The 21,330-nt window shown below is 57.7% G+C and overlaps 1 protein-coding gene across 1 annotated transcript; it reads left to right on the top strand.

The window, feature by feature from the left end:
* Positions 1 to 1,870: 1,870 nt before the first annotated feature.
* LOC100727643 (integrin beta-2-like) lies at positions 1,871 to 21,165 on the top strand. The gene is given in 18 exon segments (XM_063224636.1): positions 1,871 to 1,986; positions 2,474 to 2,609; positions 5,367 to 5,468; positions 5,712 to 5,800; positions 7,260 to 7,440; positions 7,985 to 8,152; positions 9,604 to 9,761; positions 10,660 to 10,818; positions 11,456 to 11,551; positions 15,123 to 15,212; positions 16,546 to 16,626; positions 16,628 to 16,687; positions 17,912 to 18,099; positions 18,431 to 18,669; positions 19,110 to 19,329; positions 19,657 to 19,859; positions 20,482 to 20,622; positions 20,951 to 21,165. Coding segments are annotated over 15 exon segments (2,100 nt in total). The 5' UTR covers positions 1,871 to 1,986; positions 2,474 to 2,609; positions 5,367 to 5,410; the 3' UTR covers positions 20,592 to 20,622; positions 20,951 to 21,165.
* The last annotated feature ends 165 nt before the right edge of the window (positions 21,166 to 21,330 follow it).

Below are 21,330 nucleotides of genomic sequence, written 5' to 3'. Positions count from 1 at the left end.
CCCAGGATAAAACAAATCAGCGCTGCTTTTTAAAATATGTTTTTGCCTCATTTTTTGAACTCGAGTTTGGGGGCTCGTTTGTGGATTACAAGACTCTTCTAGACACTTCTGTTTAAAAAGAACTTTCGTATGAAAATGTATTTGTCCTTAGTGACAGGGGTCTGCACTGCCCTGCAGCTGGCTTCTTCCCTGACATTTGAAGTTTGCCCCACTCCCCCTCCTCCCCCTCAGGAATGACAGAGGACACTTACAGGTGTGGCCTGGTCCTGTCAGAGCCAGGTCTCTGTCCCCAAGCTCCTGCTGGGACAGGATGGAGTCCCCTCACACACACAAACAGAAGCTTTCTGAAGGCGGCTTCCGGACAGATGTCAAAGGCCTGATACGTATGAAGTATGATGCTGTAGAATCCAAGAGAGCAGAAGACCAGGGGAGACAGGAGGACTTCAGCAGTGCACACCTGACTCAGCAGGGCTCCCGTCAAAATGGCTGAGCCAGCCCCAGACACAGGCTCCAGTTCTTACACATCTTGCCAAGAAATTTGGTCTTTCTAGTGGACAGACACGGGGTTAGGGGGTGCATGCGAGGCAGAGCAATGGATCACTTAGCACTGAAAGAAGACAGAGCCTTAGAAATCTCTCCCATGAGAATAGAAGGTCATCAGCTTTGTTTACAGGACACAGTTGCCAGACCAGTACCAGAACAAGGAGTCACAGCCATAGGGCAGATTGAGGAGGGATCGTTCAAGGTTGGGACAGCTTGCCTTCCTTTAAAGCCTGCTTCAAAATCTAAAAATACAGTGCATGTTTAAATGTTTAAAAAACCCAAAACACTGAAATCCTTCGCCTCACTTCACACACCCTCTTCCCATGGTCCTGGCCACTCTACGGGAGCTCTGGAGTGCTCTTCCCGTGTGTCTTTAGTCTGCTTTCTTGGCTGCCTGGATGTCCTGAATCAATTCAAAATGTTTCCCTTTCAGGATTGCTTTGACTTTGGGAAGGCTCTGTAGTGCCTGTGTAAGGGCACAGTTACCAAGTAGCAAATTGATAGACATTTTAGAGCAGAGTTAAAAATCAATCAGTGCCCTGTGACTGTGCTCCTGCTGCCTGCTAAATTCAGTTTGCCTCCACTGAGAGCGTCCAGCGGCTTCTGCCTGATAATGTGCTAGGTCAGCCTGTGTCCCACTTGTGTTTTCCTTAGTTAGGAAATACATATTGTTTCTATTATGGATTAAACACTGGTGGTCACCTTAACACCAGCTGAATTAAATCAGCATGGTGCTGAGGGTAGATGGCCCAGCTGAGGAAAGTTGCCAGCATAAACAGAGACGTGGAGAAGACAAGGGAGGCGCTGTGAGCAACTCAGTAGGCCCTAGGCCTTCCAGGACCCCAGGTATCTTCCCCGACCCCAGACCAGTGGTCACCAGGGGCCAAGATCCCTGCTCTGCCTGCACCTTGGGGATTCGGCCAAGGCCTGAGCCTCCCGAGCCTCAGTTTCTATCTCGCACTGACCAGGCCCAAAACCTCTCAAATGAGTGGGTGGCAAAGGCTTAAATGAAAGAGACAAGTGTATGATTTTAGGGCTCTGGGAGGATCAAATCCTTCTAGCAGAATTTGAGATTTTCAGGGAGATGAGATACAGAACTTTCCTGGGTGGCCTGTATTTATTTGGTTTTCAGACAAAGGACAGGGTTAAAGTGGATAGTGTGGGAACTGAGCAGGACCTGGGGGTGGGTTCAGTAATGAACCATGCCAGTTAGAGCTGTTTTATCTCCAGGTTGAGGTTCACCACAGGCTGCAGCCCTATCTAGTCAGCTGAGGTGGGGGTCAGGTGTCCTCAGCTGTGGCCCTGTCTTGTCCTTTGAGGCCTCACAGCATCACAGGTCACTGCAGACCTCACCTGGGACCAGTGATTCACAGAGCTTCACTCACCGAGAATCTGCTGCCATCTGCAGACAGACGAGGGACCCAGCTTGCAACAGACTCACAGGTAAATGATAAGGCCATGGTCATTTTAAATCCTGCTCAGAGCCAATTCATAGTGGCTGCTCCAGGCTTCCCCATCTCTCCTGGGAGTTCTGTGCCAGGGCTGTGGTGTCAGTGGGCATGGATGCCCAGTCCCTGAACCACCAGGCCCAGGTTCTGCACTACCTGTGCCCTGAGTCCTCCCATGCTGCTCTGCTCCCCTTCTGATATTATCAGGTGGAGCCCGGGGGAGCTTCTCACCAGGGGCTTGGTGTCCAGAACAAAGAATTGGGCCAGGCACAGGAAAGGCATTCAGGTCAGCTGGGCGAGGTGGGGCACACTGCAATTCCAGAACTCTGGAGGCTGAGGCAGGAGGATCCTAAGCTCAAGCAAATTTCAATTCTCTGACACCCATGTCAAGCACAGGTGTCGAGCAGAGAGGACGGAGGGGAGGAGGGGACCACATGTGATGAAACCAGAGGATATCACCAGTGTCACTCTGCTTCCTCAAGGAGCTGAGAACAGGAAGCCCAGCCTCCCCACTGTGCCCCAGGGCTCCCCAAGATATGACCACAGGGCAGCTGGCAAGCAGCAGGTGAAGTCACTGCCTGCCCACCAGACACCCCCAAGGCCTCTGCAGACTGAGCGGTAAGTGAAGGCCCTGTGTCCTTGGTGGCCTCCATGGTGACATCTCAGGGTGGGCTTTCCTGCTCCCCTGGGGCTGCACTCTGAAACCTTGACCCTGGGGTTAGCTCCAGGGTCCTGTCCACTCGCCCAGTCCCCATCTGGGACTGTCCAGGCCAGGCCCCCACCTGAGACCTGGGGAGGGGAGAATCCTGCTCCATACCCCAGACTGCCTAGAGGGACAGGGCAGGAGGAAGGGCATGAAAGCCTAGCCAGGGCAAGCTCTCCGCCAACTGCCGGGCTCACTCTCCGCCCAGACTGTGCCCTCCACTCACACCTGCTCAGCCAGAGTGGAGGGGGCTCTGTTGTGCTCGTGTGTGTTTTCATGAGCATGGGTCTGTGTGGTAGGCACATGTGTGTGTGTGTGCTCTGTGTGAGCACACACACACTCACACGTGCACACATACATCCAGTGCATGGTTCCTGGTAACATTGTCCCACCTCTGGAAGCTCTGGGCCTAATGGTGGTTGTGCAAGTGCACAGCTTGGTGTGGGCCTCCCCAGGGTGTGAGATTTTGGCCCAGATGCCCCCACCAATTCCTGGGGCTGTCGCCAGGGTCCGGCATGTCCGAAAGTGAAAGCCAAGTTCTGGACACCCTCTGATCCCCATACTGGGATCTGCAGCAGGGCGAGCATCTCCCCCAGTCTTGTCCCTCCTCACCAGGGGCTGAGACCCCACACTACTATCCCTGGTTGGGTGGGTCCAGCTTCCAGTGCCTCTGTCCTATGGGGGGGAGGGGGGCTACACACCTGTGTGTGGAGGAGGGATAGCTGTGATGGTTAGGTGGTCCACAAGGGGGCAGAAGGGGCACATGCTGTCACCCACCTCCCTGGATGGTACCCCAAATACCCTGGACCCTGAGGCTGATCCCAGCTTCCAGGAAATGGACCAAGGTGCTGTGGGCATCACTTCTAGGCCACTCTTCAAGGGAGTGACTTAGGACTTGTGCGGTAGAAAGGGACCACAGCTACTCCTCGGTCCCTGTGTCCAGGGCCCAGCGTGTCCTGCAGCATTTGGAGATGAGTGAAGAAGACCCACTGTTGGGCAGGTCCCGGCCGAGGTCTGTTGGTGGTAGTGGCAGGGCTGTATGGGTCTCACATCTCAGAGAAACAGGCAGGTATTATCTGGCCTCCTGGGATTCCTTTCTGCGTGCAGATGGCGCAGAAATACTTCCCCCTTGACTCACTGGCTTTGGGTCTATAAAGTCACATCTCTTCTTTGCTCTGCATGACACAAGCTGAGGGGATCCAGCGGATGGGGACCCCAGGGGAACAGAGGCTTTTAGACCTCCCCTCTTCTCCAATGACATGGCCCACCTTCCCCTCAGGCCCAGGGCCTCTGACTCCAATGTGGCCTGACCTGTCCATCCAGTGGCTTCCAGGACAGTCAGGCTGGGTGGATCCCACTTTCTAATATGGCTGCAGAGCCCCCATTTCTCAAGCAGCTCGGATTTGGGGTTTTGTAAATTTGCAGTTTTGTAATGGGAAGCGCAATCCAGCGCAATGTCTTCCCTGGCTCGTGTGTTACCTTCCGCTGTCCTGCCCTAGTGTCTTTTTTTGTTCCTTTCTCCTCTTTGACCTGAGAGCTCTACTTCCTGTGTGCACAGCGTTGTGCTTTGGAAGGACCCGTCCTGTCTCGGCCTGGGTGTTGAGAGTCTATCGATGGAGAAGCAGCATCCTTATTAGCTGTGCTGACTTGGTGACATGGAAGCCAGGGTGCCCCACTCCTGAGGTGGTCCAGGGAAGGGTGACACAGGCCCTGAAGATTGGGGACCTGGTGGCCTCTGCCACTTTTTAGGGCTGTGGGGATTGCACCAGCTTGCAAACAAGAGCTTGCTGCTCTGGTGCAAAGTGCCGAGTGGTCCTGACCCTGGGTTCCCCAGCAGCCTCTGCCCAGGGCTTGGCACCTATAGTCTTGGTGTGGACACTGCCCTCTGGTCAGCCAAAGGCTGAGCTGCCCATGGTGGAGGCCCAGGCCAAGCAAGTAAGGGGCCACACGCAGAGGACAGGGGTGACTCCCCCCGACCTCACCTGCCCCTGCTCAGTCTATGGGTCTGTCCTCTGTCACAGGGTGTGGACCCTCTCTGTGCCAAGTGGGTGGGTGCACAGGATTGGACACCTAGGTCTATCTTTGTGCTGCTCAGAGCCTCGGTTTCCCCATGCAGGGTCTGGGGCCTTTGCCCACAGGGTGTCTCTGCATTTTGGGAAGATGGGGAGCTCCTCACCCAGGACCACTCAGCTCAGCTCACCTACTTCCTTCCAGAGTATCGGGGCCACAGTAAGGGTCAGCACACCCAAGGCCAGGGCAGCTGTGAAAGACAGTGGCCGTCCCAGCCCTGCCCTGGCCAGGCTGTGGTCCTTCTTTGTCTTGCCTAGAGGGCCCTGGCACTAAGTGACCACCTGCTCAGGTGAGGGCACTGAGGGCCTAGCACACGGCTGCGTGTGTGTGCAGGTGTGAGCTGAGTGCGTGTTGTGTATGGTAGGTGGATAGACACCGTGTGTGCTGCTCCTGGAGTGTGTGTGGATGCATGAGTAGTGTACAAGGTGTGTGTGGACATGAGCTCTGTGAGTGTGGTACATGCAGTGTACTTACATGTCCCTGTCTGCATCCAGGCCCAACCCTCTCCCCCACCCCACCCTGCCCCCTTTTAACGCTGGCTTGAGTCAGGATGCAGGGGACAGGGCTGTGTTGCCCATCTGATCCTCACCTGGTGGTTGCAGGGACAAGACCCACCCGCTGGAAGGTGCTGAGGCTGTGGACCAACATGCAGGGCTGGCACCCTCCGCTGCTCACCCTGGCTGGGCTGCTGGCCCTGGGGTCTGGTGAGTCTGGAGGGGTTTCCACGCAGGATGCTTCAGGCTGGGAGGAGGAGACCCTTAAGTCCTGCTGGGTGGAGGTTTCTGAAGACCCCCGGGCTCTGCTCTGTACCCCATGTGGGCAACATGGTCCCCCCGACTTAGAAGCTGCAGAAGGGTCTGGCCTTCTCTGACCCTGCCCTTAGCCAAAGCAGCCATGACAGCTTGGGGCCCACAAGCCTTGGGTCATGCCCACCCCCATGTCCCTAGTCCTCTCCCAGGAGTGCAACAGGACCACGGCCAGAACCTGCCGGGACTGCATCCAGTGGACACCTGGCTGCGCTTGGTGCCAGAAGCCGGTGAGGACTGTGGGCACGTGAGGACCAGGTCCCTGCAGTTTGAGCCCTCTGCCCACCTCTCTGGGCCAGGCCCTGTCTCTCTGGAGCTGGACACCCCAGGAAGTCCCTTTCCTCATGGGCCGGGCAGGGCAAGGCTAGGCAACTGGAGGCCCCAGCAAGGCCTAAAGGACACAGGGATAGACTCAGCTGGCCTAAGCCCCAGCCCAGGGGAGTCCATGCCCTACAGGCAGGAGGCTGCAGGGCGGGGGGGAGATGATGGCTCAGGGGCCCCCAGGGGCAAAACTTCTGAAGGAAATGCGCATACACCCATGGGGATCCAAGCAGTACTCAGGCCTAGGGTTTAGGGGACAGACAGTCCGCCCTAGGGTACAGAGAAAGCCCGGGGCCGCATCCCTCCTGGACCTGGGCTCCATGGTCCTACTGAGCCGCACTTAGTATCCCTGTGATGGACTCACAGGGGTCACAGCCCGACCAGGTCCAGTGCAGCTTTCTGGTCACAGCCCAGGTACAGCGCCCTGCTCCTATGCAGGACTCCTCCTACAGGTGCCCACACCAGCACACACCTCCTCCCGGCCCCTGAGACCTTCAAACCAGGGACACACACCCACTCACTGTTCTCTCCTTGCAGCCCTTGGAGAGCAGGCTTGGACAGGAGGCGCCTTGGCCCTTATTTCTTCAGGGTCTTGTTGAAGAGTAAGCTACGCCCCTGCACTGCTGCGGAGCCAGGCTCTGAGGGATCTGGGCGCTCACCCCCGACACACACATTGCCCAAAGGCAGGGGGTCTACCACTGCCCCTGCCTCACTGGGCTCACAGCTGCAGGCCTAATGCAGATTCTGCTAGGGTCCCACACCGTCTTCTGCAGCACTGGGGTGGGGGCTCTGTCAACATCCAGACCTCTTATAGGTAGCCCTGCAAGGTCCAGGGGCTCACAGGAAGGAGCCTTGGACCCAAGAATCCCACTTCCCTCTGGCTTCTGATGCCCTGTGAGATGCAAAGGTGAGGCTACCTGGGGTGCAAGCGTATCCATGGTGCATGCCCAGAGCACTCTTATAGGATCCCAGGGAAAGCAGCACCCCAGGATGAGGTCATCATGGAAAGGGACCTGGTCCTCAGTTCAGCACTAGGTAACCAGAGGCTGATTCTGGCCCAGGACCAGCCAGGTGTCCCCTTTCAGCTCCTTCGCCCTTTGGGTGGAGACCAGGGCCCCATTCTCCTGGCTGAGGCAGGGGCCCTGAGGGCAGGCAATGTCCTACTCCCTGAGGCTCTGGGTGACCTGGAGCCCCCGGCAGAGGCTGTCGGGGAGGCTGGCACTTCCCTGGCTGGCTGTCCAAACCCAAGGGACTTACCCTACCCTTCAAAGCAGGTGAGGGCAAACAGGCACCATGGGCTCCCCAGGCCCAAGAGCAGGAGGCCTCTGTGCTCACCACCTCCTGCTGAGCCCAACTCCTCACCCCCAGAACTTCACGGGGCCAAAGGAGCCTGATTCTGCCCGTTGCGACACCCGGGAGCAGCTGCTGAGCAAGGGCTGTGCGCCTGAGGACATCATGGATCCCACCAGCCTTGCTGAACCCCAGGAGGGCCAAGAGGGGGGCCAAAAGCAGCTGTCTCCACAAAAGGTCAAGCTGTACCTGAGACCAGGTAGGCTTGACGTTTCCTGGCATGGCCCAGTGCCTGTGCAGGACAGAGACAGGTGCTGATAGGCCAGGTGGCCAGTCACCCAGAGAAACGTGTGCCACTCACACTCCTGGAGGTCAAGTCTGCAACCAAGACACCAGCATGGATGGGTGGAGCCCTTTCTCAGCCTCCTGCTGGCCCTGTCTATCCAGGGCAGGAAAAGGGCGAGAGCCTTCTGGGATCTTACAAAGGCTCTGGCCCCACCAACCCAAACACTACACCCCTAATCCCATCCTCTCAGTGTGAGGATCCTAGCCTTAAATTTGGGGGACACTCACATCCCCCACAGCAAGGACTCCTTGTACAGGCAGTGTGTGCTCCTCACCGAGGACCCAGTTTCCTGGGACGCCCTGAGTCTGACCAACAGGCCCCCTGAGGCTGTGGGGGAGGAGCACATGGAGGCCCTAGGGTGTTGGGAGACCTCCCCGTGCAGCCTGCTCAGTGTCACAGCTGCCCAAGTCCCAGGGTGACCCTGCAGCGCTGGCTCTCTCCTGGTCCTGGCCCACAGGACATGCGGCTGTGTTCACCATGACTTTCTGGAGGACCCAACCGTACCCTGTGGACCTGTACTTCCTGATGGCTATCTCCGATTCCACGCACAGCCTCACCAATGCCCACACCCTGGGCAGGGACCTGTCACAGGCCCTTGAGGGCATCACTGCATCCGGCCGCATAGGTGAGACCCAGGGCCACATCTGGCTCTGCTCTTCCCGGTCCTGGGTGCCCATTCTGAGGCAGGGCGACCCGGGGCTCTAGCCCGTGTCCCAGGACATCCACGTGGCTAGAGTTGGGGCCTGTGTTCCAACAAGGGGACAAATGTGTCACTGGCTACCCACTGGTCACAGAGGTAAAGTGGCACCTTGTGCTGCCTCTCCTTCCTCTCCTATTCTTAGATGTGTTTAAAAGATGGAAGTTTCAGAGTGCTAGTCTGCACATGGCACGCAAGGTGATCACAGCACTAGGGAAATAAGCACGGAACTAGGCCCAGCGGCTCAGCATCTCTGGAGCACAGAGACACTCACAGGGCACTAGGCTCAGCTGGGCCTCTTATTATGAGCGGAAATCAAGCATCAAGAGGCTCCGGGTGGAGAACAGCCACATCCAGCCTGACTGGGGACTCAGCAACTTAGCAAGATCCTAACCAAATGTGAAGTAAATCAGAGCTGAGGATGGAGCTTGGTTCAGTGCCCAGTAACAGACATTCATGCCCCTCCGGCCTCAGTTCTGCACAGGTCTGAATAGAAATACTTGGGGTAAACATCTCAGCTCTGAACATGCATGGATGCATTCAGAATGCACATCTCGGATCCACCCATGAGGATGTGACAAGGGGTGCTGCCTAGGTCTGTGCCCAGATCCCCAACCCCAAAACGGTGCATAGTTAAGGCCCAAATGAATGACACAGGCAGCACAGTCTTCAGGGCTGCGGAAGGACTGAATTCTTGGCAGAACTCCTAACTCTGCTCGCCAGCTGGCCGACTGACCCTGGGCAGCAAGTATTTAATCAGAACAAGCAAGGAGTAGAGTGGACAATGCAGGAAACCTGAGCAGGACCTTGGCAGGGGCTCAAGGACCCTCAGAGTTGATGCTAATTAAAGAAAACTATCCAGAGAGTCTCCAGGTGGCCTCAGGTGTGGCCTGTCTTGCCCCCGAGGTATCTCCTCGTTCTCAATTCAGCCATGCCTGGGCCATGACACAGCTCCGTACGTGTCTTCAACTTCAACAGCTCCAACATCACCCCAGCTGGTACCACCCAGAGAGGGGCTCTGCCCATCCACCTGGAGGATGGGGGACTCTCGGGCACATGGTCGCACCCTTGTATGCCTACATCCACTCACATGCATACACGTGCCACACACATGCGCTAATACACGCCTGTCACCCGGGTGGACCAGGAATACACACACGTGGACACAGTTGTGTCCACACAAGTGCACACACTCCTGCCCACAAGTACATGGTTGCACACACTCACATACTGGTCCCTGCACCACCATGCTTTCTCTCTTGCCATGCTATGAAACAGGGACCCCAGGCACTTTTCTTGTGCCCCAGCACCCCCTCCCTGGTGGGCGTCCTGCCTACCACCTCCTGTCACCACCTCTCAGCCTCCTGTGTGTTCCTCAGGCCTTGGGTCCATCGTGAACAGGACCTTCCGGCACGTGCTGAAGCTGACCAATGACTATGACCAGTTCCGGTCAGAGGTGGAGCGACAATTGGCGTCTGGGACTCTGGATGCTCCCAAGGGTGAGCTGGACACGCTTCTGCAGGTGGCTGCATGCCAGGTAAGCCTGCTGCCGTGCTGGGGATCCCCAAGATGGAGCCCTACATGCTGGGGCCTCTTGTGCTGGTCAGGGGTCACCTCAGTGACTGGAGCTGATGACTTCACCTCACCCATCATTTTCAGCCTGGGTCAGGGCCCAGGTCACAGCCAGCCCCAGCAGAGGACAGGCAGAGAGGACGTGGGGCAACCGAACCTGGAGGCCAGCAAAGCTCTCAGAAATCACTCGAGCCTCAGGTGACTCTCATGAGACCCTGCATGGTGCATGGCCCTGGCAGGCCCGGTAGCCGGCAGCCTGATCCTGCAGCCATCGAGGCAGACAGAGAAACCTTCCAGCTGCCTCTGTTCACTCAAGTCCTGCCCTTCCTGTCCCAGGATCATATCAACCACTTGGTTGTTCCACCCATGCCAGCCCCAGCTATGGGCCACACAGGGTGCTGCCAGCCTCCCAGCACCAGCTCCACAGGCTGGGACACACGCCTGGCATTGTACACTAACACTGGCCACATGTGCGTATAGCCACCATTGGTGACACATGTGATTGGTGTGTGTTCCTTGGGGAAACACAGCGTGCCTGGGTCTTGGCCTCAGAGGTTCCACACTGCAGTGGATGGCTCTGCCAGTGGCTTTCCTACCACTCAGGATTATCTCCCTAGGACCTGATCCCTGGAGTGGAAAATGGGCTGGAGCTGGGCCCTCCCAACCTAGGCTGCATTTCAGGTGGCCAGTTGGGGGCATCTGGCAGCGTCTTCTCTGCAGAAGTCTATCCAGCTCCAATCCTGCCTCCTGCCCTGAAAGCCCTGGCAGGGAAGGGACGAGAGCCCCCACCTGAAGATGGTCCTACCAGCTCAGAGGGCCTGGCTGGGAAACTGAGGCAGGTAACCCTGCTGTCTCCTTATCAGGAGGAGATCGGCTGGCGCAATCTCACTCGGCTGCTGGTGTTTGCCACGGACAGTGCCTTACTCTCTGCTGGTACCCGGAGCCAGCTCAACCCTGGCCTGCCCCCCAGGGACAGCCGCTGTCATCTGAAGAACAACCTTTATGACTCCAGTGATGACTCCGTGAGTGCCCTCACTGCCCCTTGGCTCCCCAAGGCCTGACCAGGCAGCGCATGGGACAGAAGCCCACAGAGAATGCAGGGTGGACATGGCCATCAGAAGCCTTGTCTGAAAGCCACAGAGTGGCAGGAGGGGTCAAGGGCAGGTCACCCAAGTGGGTCTCTCCCAGAGTCTGGGCACCTCTCTCTGGCGCAGCACACAGGAGGCCCAGGAAGAAACTTCTGGGAAGCCCCGACTGCAGGGTCAGGTCTCTGGGAAAGGCCCTCAGGTGGGTATGGGGGTTCACACAGCCCTTGCTCTCAGCAGGCACAGAGGAAGCCTGGGGTGCTGCCAGCAGGGGGTGGGCTGTGCTGTCCGAGCTGTAACATTAGGGGTGGGACCTGTGCCCCTCAGCTTCAGGCTGCCTGTGGGCCACCTCAGCCTCCCAGTTCCACATTTTCTGAGCTGTATTTCAGTGGTTCCCACAAATTGCATCACTCCTACATTTGTAACCCTCACTCAGCGAGGGGCTGTGCTCAGCACAAGCACAGGCAAGCCCGAACTGGGGATGATTCCTTCCAGGCTTGGGCGCTTACTCCCCAGACAGCCTGCAAGGCCTGACCCTGGCTCAGGCCAGCTAACCCAAGTCTCCTCTCCCCAGGACTCGACGTCACTAGCCCAGTTGGCCCATGGTTTGGTCCAGCAGAACATCCAGCTTGTCTTTGCAGTGACCAGGAGGGCAGTGAGCACCTACGAGGTCAGTAGTAGGGAGATGTCACCATCACCAATGGCCACTGACTTCTGCTTCCCAGTGTGAGCCTGTGAGCAGCCACTGTGATCGGGGCCCTGGACTGCTGGATGTGGCATGGTAGTCACATGCTGTCACTAGATGCTCACTCAGCCCAGGCTCCGTGATGGAGGATCCATGGATGCTCCCAACCCCCAAAACAGAGACAAGGGCACACACCAAGAAAGTCCCTTTACAAAAGAGCAAATAGGAATAACTTGATGCCAGGGCAGGGTGTTATGGTTTGTACTCAGAGGTTTCCTGAAAGCCTCATGCATGTACATGTGGGGCTTTTCAGAGGTGGCCGGACTGTGGGGACTGAATGTGGACTACGGTGTGATAACGGAATTAGTCCGCTGATTGGTTTGCACAGCTCTGGCTGTGCAAAGCCAGTGAGTGACCTACCCTAGGGGTAGGTGGTACCAACCACTAACCAAAAAGGAACAGAAGGGAAAAGGAGACCTGCTGCTGCTGCTGCTGCTGCTCCTGCTGCTGTGCTGCTGTCTGCCCTGCCGTGGACTGTTTCTCCTCTGCCATGTGGCCTGCCTTAGAGCCAGCTCACCATAGCCAGTACCTTCTACAATCTGTGTCCCTTCCCCCCTTAACTTGTAGACATCAGGGATTTTACCCCAGCTACAAGAAAAGTAAGACATAGGATCTAATCTAATCCTTCCTGCAGATGTGACAAGGGGATTCCTGTCACTGCAGGTCCCAGACAGCAGTCTGCATCTTGGTGTGGGTGGAATTTCTCATTTTTTGTGAAACATTGCAAGTCTCTGGAACCTGCAGATCTGAGTTTTTGCTTAGGTGGGGAAGCTTTTGTGTTTTATACCCACATGCGTTTAACATGATACTTTCTCTGAGTGGGAGACATAGCAAAGTTTTCAGCTGCTTCCAGTACACAGCCCAGTGTGTTTCACAAAGGAAAGCACTGAACACACCAGGCCTGTGCACAGCCGTTCTCCTCACTGTGCCTGCCAGCTGACCGTTCTTCCACCTGTGGTCAGGGACAAGCCTTCCAAGAGGTGTGGGCCCCAGTTACACAACCTGGCCCCCCTCACTTGGGGAAGGGCAGGCCATGGGTTTGGGAATCACAGTCCAAAGCAGGCCCCTTGTCCCCTTTCTGCAAGGGCAGCAAGGATTGTATCCAACACTGTCATAGGGAGGAGTGGATGCAGAACAGACAATGTTTCTGAGGTCAGAGGGGCCCCTGCAGCCCAGTTCTCTGCTACTAGTAACTCCGAGGGCCCAGGCAGAGAGAAGAGCCACACCCCAGGGTAATGTCCTCAGGACTGGACAGCCGCATGAAAGGTGCTCAGGGGCCCTCCAAGCTCCTGAGTCCACTCTGTAGCTTGGTGACTTGCAGACCACTGGACCCCTTCACAGTCAGCTACAGTTTGTCCCTTGCAGGATGGAGGATTGAGGCCAGCAAAGGTGAAAGGGCACAGGGTGCAGGAGAGGGACCATGTGGGTTTCTCGGTGTCCCCTCATCACGAAGCTATGAACAGCATCTGATTCTCCTGAAGGGATGGTGAAAAGAGTGAGGAACGTTGTCACCTGGAGCTCAGAGCTGGGAATTTTATCAGGACCCGGCCTATGGACATCTGCATGGCTGAGTGTGGCCCAAGCCCCTCCAGAGCTGAGCTGATCTGCATGGTCCTAGGCCCCCCAGATGATGCTATTGGACCCCTGAGTGACCCAAGCCCCAGATAAACACCACGGACCCTGCCAGCAGAAGGGCTTGAGAGGAGCCGGTGAGGCCTAGTCTTCAGTGCAGCCCACCCTAGCTGAGTGTGGTGCTCCTCTCGGCCTGCATGGCCTGGAAACCTGCAGCCAAAGCCAAACCAGAGGATTCTGGAGGTCCCAGGTGTCCTCTAGTAAGTCCAATGCTCTGCACAAAGTCTTCAGAGTCCACAGAATCCCCGAACAGAGAGCCTGGCTACTGGCTCTGTCACAACCAGATAGCCCGAGGCTGTCTCTTACCAGGAATCTTCATCTTTCTGCTCTGTGAGGGACAACATCACCCCAAAGGGCGGGGAGCCTCATCTGGATGGGCTTTCCCTCCTCTGGCTGAGCTTCCTGTCCTGCACATCCCTGCCATGGACACCACCAAAAGCAAAGCTGCAAAGCCCAGGAAAACCCTTCCTGCTGCTATGTTCCGTGCTACCCTCTGTGGTTCAGGACCCAGAGGGTGAACCTACACCCTGGGGAAAGAAAGTCATGCGTTGCCCCTGTAGGTCTGCTGCTGTAGGGAGCACGGCACTGAGCCTGGGGCACTGGGTATCAGGTTCACGTCACAGGTACACATCAGGACCAGCACACACCCAGGGCCACCAGCCAGGCTCATGTGCCCATCACCTGAGCTCCAGAGAGGGGCAGGACGAAAGGGAGACACAGGGTCAGCTAGACAGGCCTCTCTGCAACCCTCCACCCCACTGCCAGGCCAGCGACAAGGCTCACAAGGGCTGATGGCTGGTAGCACAGGCAGAAAGCCAGACTGCCAGCCAGGACAGGGCACCCTGTGTTCTCATCTGGAGTGGGCAGTGATGGTCCCTGCATACAGGGCCGTTGCAGATCCTGGTGCTTGGCTGTGAGTCTCTGACATCATGCTCCAGAAGAGAGCAGGAAAGTGAGGGAAGAGGAACAGGTGGACACCAGGGTCCCACAGCCACGCCCCTGTGGTGAGGGTCACAGTCCTGCTGGACCTCCCACCTGGGTCAAGGTCATGGGGAGCACAGGAGGAGAGAGCTTGCTGAAGCCCTGCACATGTGTACCTGGACAAGAGGACAGAGGTTCCACAGGCAGGACACAGGCCCAGTGCAATGGGCAGCAGGACCAGAGCGAAGGGGTCAGGATGCGTCCAGTAAATCTCCAAGGGTACGTCCCAAGGGGAACACAGCTCAGCTATGAGCAACCCCTGTGTGGGAGTGCAGAGGGGCCTGGCGAGGCTGTAGCCAGGGGCTCCCGCTGGTCCACACCCCAATACTGCTGGATGCAGGACTGTCCTGCCGGTGTGGATTGTCTGTGTCCTGTGGCAGTCGCTATTCAATTTGAACCACTTGCCAGGCCCCGTGGTACAGGCCTGAGATCCCAGCACTGGCGCCCAAGGCAGGAGGATTGCAAGTGTGAGGCCAGCCCAGGCAGTTTGCTGACTTAGTGTGACACCATCCAAAATAAAAAGTAAGAGTGGGCTAGAGTTCAGAGAGAAGGCCCTGGATATGAAGGAGAAAGGAAATCATGCAGCGCCCAAGGGGTGCGCTAAGGACCCAGCCATTCCTGGTGATTTATTGAGCCCCCAGTTGCTGGTCCCTCACCCCCAGCTGATGTTGGCCCACTCTGCCTGGTGTGTGCCCAGGTGCTCACCAAGGTCAGCAGCTTGGAACAGCAGGGTAGAGCATTTACAGTCTGGGATCCCCCGGCAGCAACCAGCGCCCCCTTGGGCTCTGAGAAAGAAGGACCATGGACACCATCCAGGCTGGCTCTGTGCCTGGGAGCCCAGCTGCACCAGGTGCTGATGGGACATCCATCCTGCCACCCACAGAAACTTGCTGAGATCATCCCCAAGTCGGCTGTAGGGGAGCTGTCTGAGGACTCCAGGAATGTGGTGGACCTCATCAAGAAGGCCTACAATGTGAGTACCTGGCAGGGTCGCATGGAGCAGCGGAGGAGGAGAATTGGGGACAGAGAAGACAGGAGCGGCCTGGGGCTGGGTGGGGCCTCAGAAGTCCCTGAAGTGGACTTGGCCCTTCCAAGATGCTTCTCAGCTAAAGTCTCTTGTGTATCAGTCCCACATAAGCCCTATAGGGGGCCTCCACCACCTCCCTCATCCCTCAGCCCGGGGGCATGTGGCTCCCCGGGGACCCTGTGGTCCTGGTGGACTCAGGGTGCCACAGACACTGCTCAGGGCCTGGCACCAGTAGGTTCTGACCACCCCTGAAATCCACTCTCTGGTGAAAGGGCCTTATACCATACGCTGCAGTGAGAAGGGATCAGGCTCCTTCTCCAGTGTCCTTTAAGCCCACACAGCCCTCCTGTGCCTGTCCCTCTCTTAGTCTCTGTACAAACCACACAGGTGACACTCTTGGTGGCTCATGCACTGTGGAGGATGAAGAGTTACTCTGAGGCTCTGGCCCCCTCGTGACCTGCAAAATCCCGTTCCCCCCTCTAACTCATGCTGTGTGACTTGGCTTTGTTTGCAGAGTCATGGGGAGGTGGCCGACCTTCAGGTGGCTAGAAAGAACAAACATAAATTAAGAGCACTCTTGAGCTAATTGGAGTGCATTCTTGGGCTAATTGGATTCCTCCTGGGTTAGTGTTGTTAAAAAAACTGTTTTTGCTTGTTTAACTTAGAGAGTAGAGATAAACGTTGTAGTTGATCACAAATCTTGTTACAAAGAATGCTTTTTCAAGATAATTGCCTGGGCTCTGTTTTACTATATAGGAGCCCTAAAATAAAGACTTAGTGTACAGTTACAATCTCTGTTTCTCTCTGCTGCTTCTTCTCTGTGCTGCTCCCCCCGTGTCCCGACTTGGTGTATGTGTGTGTGCCCCTCCCAGGGTCCAGAGTACACTAGACACTCGTGACAATGTACCAGATGTCACTCCCCAGCTCAGCCTCCTCTGTCTCTCTCACTCTGCTTTCTCTCTGTCCTGCAGTCTCTTTCCTCTGTCTCTGTCTCTTCCTGCCTGTCTCTATCTCTCATCTCTTACTCGGTCCACCCAGCAGCCGAGGATACACCATCGAGGGCATGGGACTGTCCTCATGGAGCTTCCAGCAGCTCCCAAAGCTGCCTTTCTGGAGGGTGGGCCTGTGGCCCTGGCAGCCCTGTACTTGTCCCTGGCACACTGCGCCCAGCTCCAGGCTCCTGGTGGACACTAACTGGGAAGGGGTGGGACAGAGGTATCCACACCACTGCTGCCAGACAGCAGGACGCCCAGCCCCACATGCTTCCTCTCTGCTGCAGAAACTCTCCTCCAAAGTCGTGCTGGACCACAGCACCCTGCCAGACACCCTGAAGGTCACCTACGACTCCTTCTGCAGTAATGGGAGTCTCGCTCAAGGACCAGCCCACAGGGGTCTGCGATGGCGTGCAGATCGGTGTCCCGGTGAGCAGGGCTCCAAAGGCCCCAGGCTCCTGCCCAGCTTGCTGGCCCCAGAGGGGCCTCTGTGAGCTCCAGGAACCCAGGGAGGGACAGAGGGTGGCTTGGGGACAGCAGCAGGAGAGGAGGCAGCAGGTCCACTTGCAGTTTGGCCCTGCTCCCTCAGCCTCCTCTGGGCACACTCGGGCCCTCTCAGCGTGGGTCCCAGGGTGCCTTTGAGAGAGGACAAGTCATGAGAGTCCTGTGGGCACAGGGCTCCTAGCTCCCTGCAGGGACCCAAGGAAGGAACCAGTGCTGGACTGCGCCCCCTGCGGGCAGTCTCGGGCCATGCAGGGCGGGTTGGGCTGGCTGTTTCTGAATTTTGTGTGCAGTTTTTGTCTGTTGGAGGCACTGGGGCTGGAACTCAGGGCCTTGGGCATTCTAAGTAAATGCGCTACTCATGAGCTACACTCCCAGCCCTTTTTTGGTTTTCACCAGGAGACAGGCTCTTGCTAGGTTGCCCAGGTGTGGCTCAAACTTGCAGGCTTCCTGCCTCCCCCTCTCTCAGGGACGGGATCACAGAGTGCTATGTTTCAGACAGGAGGCTGGAATTTGCAGTTCCTTCAGACCTGGACTTTTGAGCTCTGGCATGTGAATTCTTAAGGAACACCCCACTCTGCTGGGGGACCTTCCTGCAGGGCATCCACTCCATTGCACTCCATTTCCCACCCCTCCCCACCCTGGCTTAGAGCGCAAGTGGAGGTGCTGAGGCCACTGAGGCTGTGCCTGGACTCTGACAGACCTGGATCCTTGCTGCTCCTGGCCATGGCTCTCTGGCCTGAATTTGACCCTTGTCCCGGGTGGGACTGCAGCTCCCTCCTGGGACTCAGGACTCCCTGAGGGATCACACAGCTTAACACCCTAGACTCCTGCTCAGGAGGTACACCCAGTGTCCGTTCAAAGTTGCTCTGGAAGCCCCTGGCTAGGTGCATGATAAGACACATTCTACAGACGTCCTTGGCATCCACAAGCCTGAGCCACAGAAGGGCCTGGGTGCCATGATGCTGTGGCCCAAGCCAGCATCCTTGGGGCAGCCCACCTCACCTGTCCCCTGACTTGCTCCCTACCACAGCCCTTAGAGGCCAGCACCCACCTTCCATGTGTCCCCTATGACTGTGGAGAGACAGCAGCAGACCAAAGGAGACTGGGTCACCCAGAGACCCCACCTGAGCCCTGCCCTTGCTTCCACAGGTCACCTTCCAGGTGAAGGTCACGGCCACAGAGTGCGTCCGTGGACAGTCCTTTGACATCCGGGCGCTGGGCTTCACGGACACCGTGACAGTGCAGGTCCTGCCCCAGTGCAAGTGCCACTGCCAGGACCAGCAGCAGGACCAGGGCCTGTGCGGGGGCAAGGGCTCCATGGAGTGTGGGGTCTGCAGGTGAGGGGCACAGGGGCCCCCCAGAACACGCCCACCCCACCCCAGGGCCACCGCCACTGGGCAGGCGACTGCTCAGTATTTGCACCCAGCAGCTCTGTGCATGCTCTAACCCTGTCCCCGCCTCTTGCGCCAACACAGTGCCAAGTCCCTACCTGACCCTGGCCACCAATACTCCACAGGGACAGGGACACCATATGCCTCGTGGGGAGGACTTCCCTGGGTCCTAGTGTGATCAGGAGGCCTTTGGGGAAAGAGCCGGTATTGCGGTCAAGGGCAGCCTGAGAGCCTAAGCCCAGGGCTACAGGAGACCTGACTCATGTGCCTTCCCCAGGTGTGAGGCCGGCTACATCGGCAAGAGGTGTGAATGCCAGACGCAGGGCCGCAGCAGCCAGGAGCTGGAGGGCAGCTGCCGCAAGGACAATAGCTCTGTGCTCTGCTCGGGGTTGGGGGACTGCGTCTGCGGGCAGTGCGTGTGCCACACCAGTGACACCAAGTCCATCTATGGGCGCTACTGCGAGTGTGACAACATGCACTGTGACCGCTACAATGGGCAGGTGTGTGGCGGCCCAGGTGAGTGACCAGGCCCTGCCCTCTGGGCCCTCCGGGTGGGGCTTTCCTGTCCACTGCACAGGAGAGAGGCAATGAGATGCTGGGGCAGATGGACGGACAAGCGCATGGCCCCAGTCTCACTTGGTGGTGGCAGCATCAGGTGACTTCCTCCCTGCCTGCTGGGTTTCTGCCTCTGAGCAGGTGACACAGGCTCCAGGGACAGGGCCCTGTTCCAGGTGGAATGTGGAGGCCCAGGGTGGCCTCGGGTGTGGCAGCAGGTTTGTGGTTCTGATCCTGTGCTCAGGCACACTGTAGGAGGAGGGACTGGTCTAGGCGAGGGCAACAGAGCAGGTGGGGGTGGGCAGCGCAGGCTCTGGGGGCCGTGTCCCCTGCCCCTTCGGGGTGTGCTGGGCCCTGAGCTTGGCAGGCAGCTGAGTGGTGGTGGCGGCACTGTCTTCCAGTTCGGGGGCGCTGTGACTGTGGTCGGTGTCTCTGCGAGCCTGGCTTCGAGGGCTCTGCATGCCAGTGCATTAGGTCCACAGAGGGCTGCCTGAATTCGAGGCTCGTGGAGTGCAGTGGCCGTGGCCGGTGTCGCTGCAACAAGTGCGAGTGTGATGGCGGGTACCAGCCGCCCCTGTGCGAGGAGTGTCCTGGCTGCCCCTCACCCTGCCCCAAGTTCATGTGAGTGCCCCCATGCCCACCTTGGGCCCCAAGGAGACCAGTGCCACCAGCTCTGAGGTCTCGCTTGCTGCAGTACCCCAGCCCCTCCTCTGTGGGCACAGCTGAGTGTCCTCTCTTTGCAGCCCCAGCCTGAGCTCTGTCCACCTGCTGTGCCGCCCCTGTAGCCTGGGCCCCCTCAGCCTCAGCCCTGTGCTGGGCCCCAGGGCACTGGGCCACACCTGTGTAGGGGACCCGTGTACCCTGTCAGCTGTGCACCCTGACAGGCGTACACCCTCGAGGGCCGGGACACCTGGATCACACAACCCGCTCAGGCCTGTGTCCCCCCAGCTCCTGTGCCGAGTGCCTGAAGTTCGGCTCAGGCCCTTTTGAGAAGAACTGCAGCAAGGCATGTGCACATCTGACGCCGCTGATCCCGGGTATGACAGGAAGGGCCTGCCGGGAGTGGGACTCGCAGGGCTGCTGGCTGAAGTACACCCTGCGGCAGTTGGACGGGAGGAACAAATTCGCAATCCAGGTGGAGGAGACCCGAGGTGAGGTGGGCAGAGTCCAGGGCCCGGGCTGGTGTGGCAAATGACAGTGGGGCCCAAGGGACCTGAGGAGCGGCAGAGGGCTGCTGTGTCTCCCTCATGGTAGGGCAGGTCCAGCACATCAGAAGGGGGCCCTGCAGGGCAGACTAGTGTCCAGGGGCTCGCTGCCACCCAAGAGGGCCCTCTATTGGGCTGTGGTCATATAGGGCCCGGAAAAGCCCTGACCTGGAGACCCCAATTGATCCTCTTGTTTTGACACCCCAAGGATTGGGAGGTTCTAGGGTATATAGATGTAGACATAGAGTCCCAGGGCATAGGGCTGCAAGTGGGTGACCAGGATGCCAACTTCAGGGCAGGGTCCCATTCTCTCCAAGGGTTTGATGGCTGCCTCGGAATGAGCGAAGTGAGGTCTGTGATCAGGCAGTGGGCACCATACAAAGTGACCTGTGTCATCAGGATCCACAGAGTCAGGCCTTGTTTAAGTCTGGCCAAGGGGGTTTTCTTCTCCTCCTTAGCAGTGGGCAGATAGGGAGCCTGGCCCCAGGACTACTGTGTGGAGGGCCGCAGGCCGCTGGCCTTGGACAGGCAGGGATGCCTTGATTCTATGGCTGTGTGCTTCCCTTAGACTGTATCCTCAGCAGTGCTGTTCTCCCAGTGGGTCTTGTGAGAGTCTCTGTGTCAACTGTCATCTCCCTGCTGGTCCTCTTGGGGGTCCTCATGGCATATGTCGTCTAGAGGAGAAAAGCTCAAGTTCCATCCTGACATAGTAAGTCACTGTGCTGGGCACTCACAGGCAGGGCCCAGGACTCCCATGAGCTGTAGCTCTGCCTGCTGGCCAGGATGTCCACGCAGACTGCACACGGCCTAGCTGGCAGCTCAACACCACGTGCCCGTGGTGTGCAAGTGTTGCCCTGGGACACTTGCCCTGGCTCCTCCCCGATACTGGCAGCCTCTGTTGACCTACTGGTCCAGAGAGAACTGCTCTGAAAACCTCCTGCTCTCACCAGGAAGACCCCTCAGCAGAGCACCACCACTGCTCCCTGCTGCCCTCTAGGCGAGGTACAGGCCGGGCGTTCACACAGTCTTCTTTGCAGGGTCAGCTTCGCCCCTTTGGTCCCTCCTGTCTTACAAGAGACACTAAGAGAGGAGTTCCCCAATCTCAAGAAAGTGTATCTGTGTCCCTGTGGAAACGCTTGGCCACTGGCCTGATTAAGGACGTGGCGCAACTTGCTTCTTAAACTTAGCTGTGTCGAAAACTGCACCCTTGTTAACCAGTCTCAAGTACAAACAAATAAAACATAAAATAACATTTCCGTACCGGCAATTTGCAGGAGCTGGGCTCCAGTCTACCAAGGCCAGGCGGGTCCTGTCTGAAGCCCACCTGCAGGCCACTCAGCTCTGTGGGCCCCTGCCAGGGCGCATCCCTGGGAAGGAATTCCTCATCCAGAGACCCAAGTCTCTCTTCTCCCCCACC

The sequence above is a fragment of the Cavia porcellus genome, unplaced genomic scaffold (genome assembly GCF_034190915.1).
Source record: "Cavia porcellus strain 051 isolate PalLab524CR breed Dunkin Hartley unplaced genomic scaffold, mCavPor4.1 scaffold_15, whole genome shotgun sequence".
NCBI lineage: Eukaryota > Metazoa > Chordata > Mammalia > Rodentia > Caviidae > Cavia > Cavia porcellus.
Note: the sequence above shows the minus strand (reverse complement) of the source record. Positions and strands in the feature narration are given on the sequence as shown.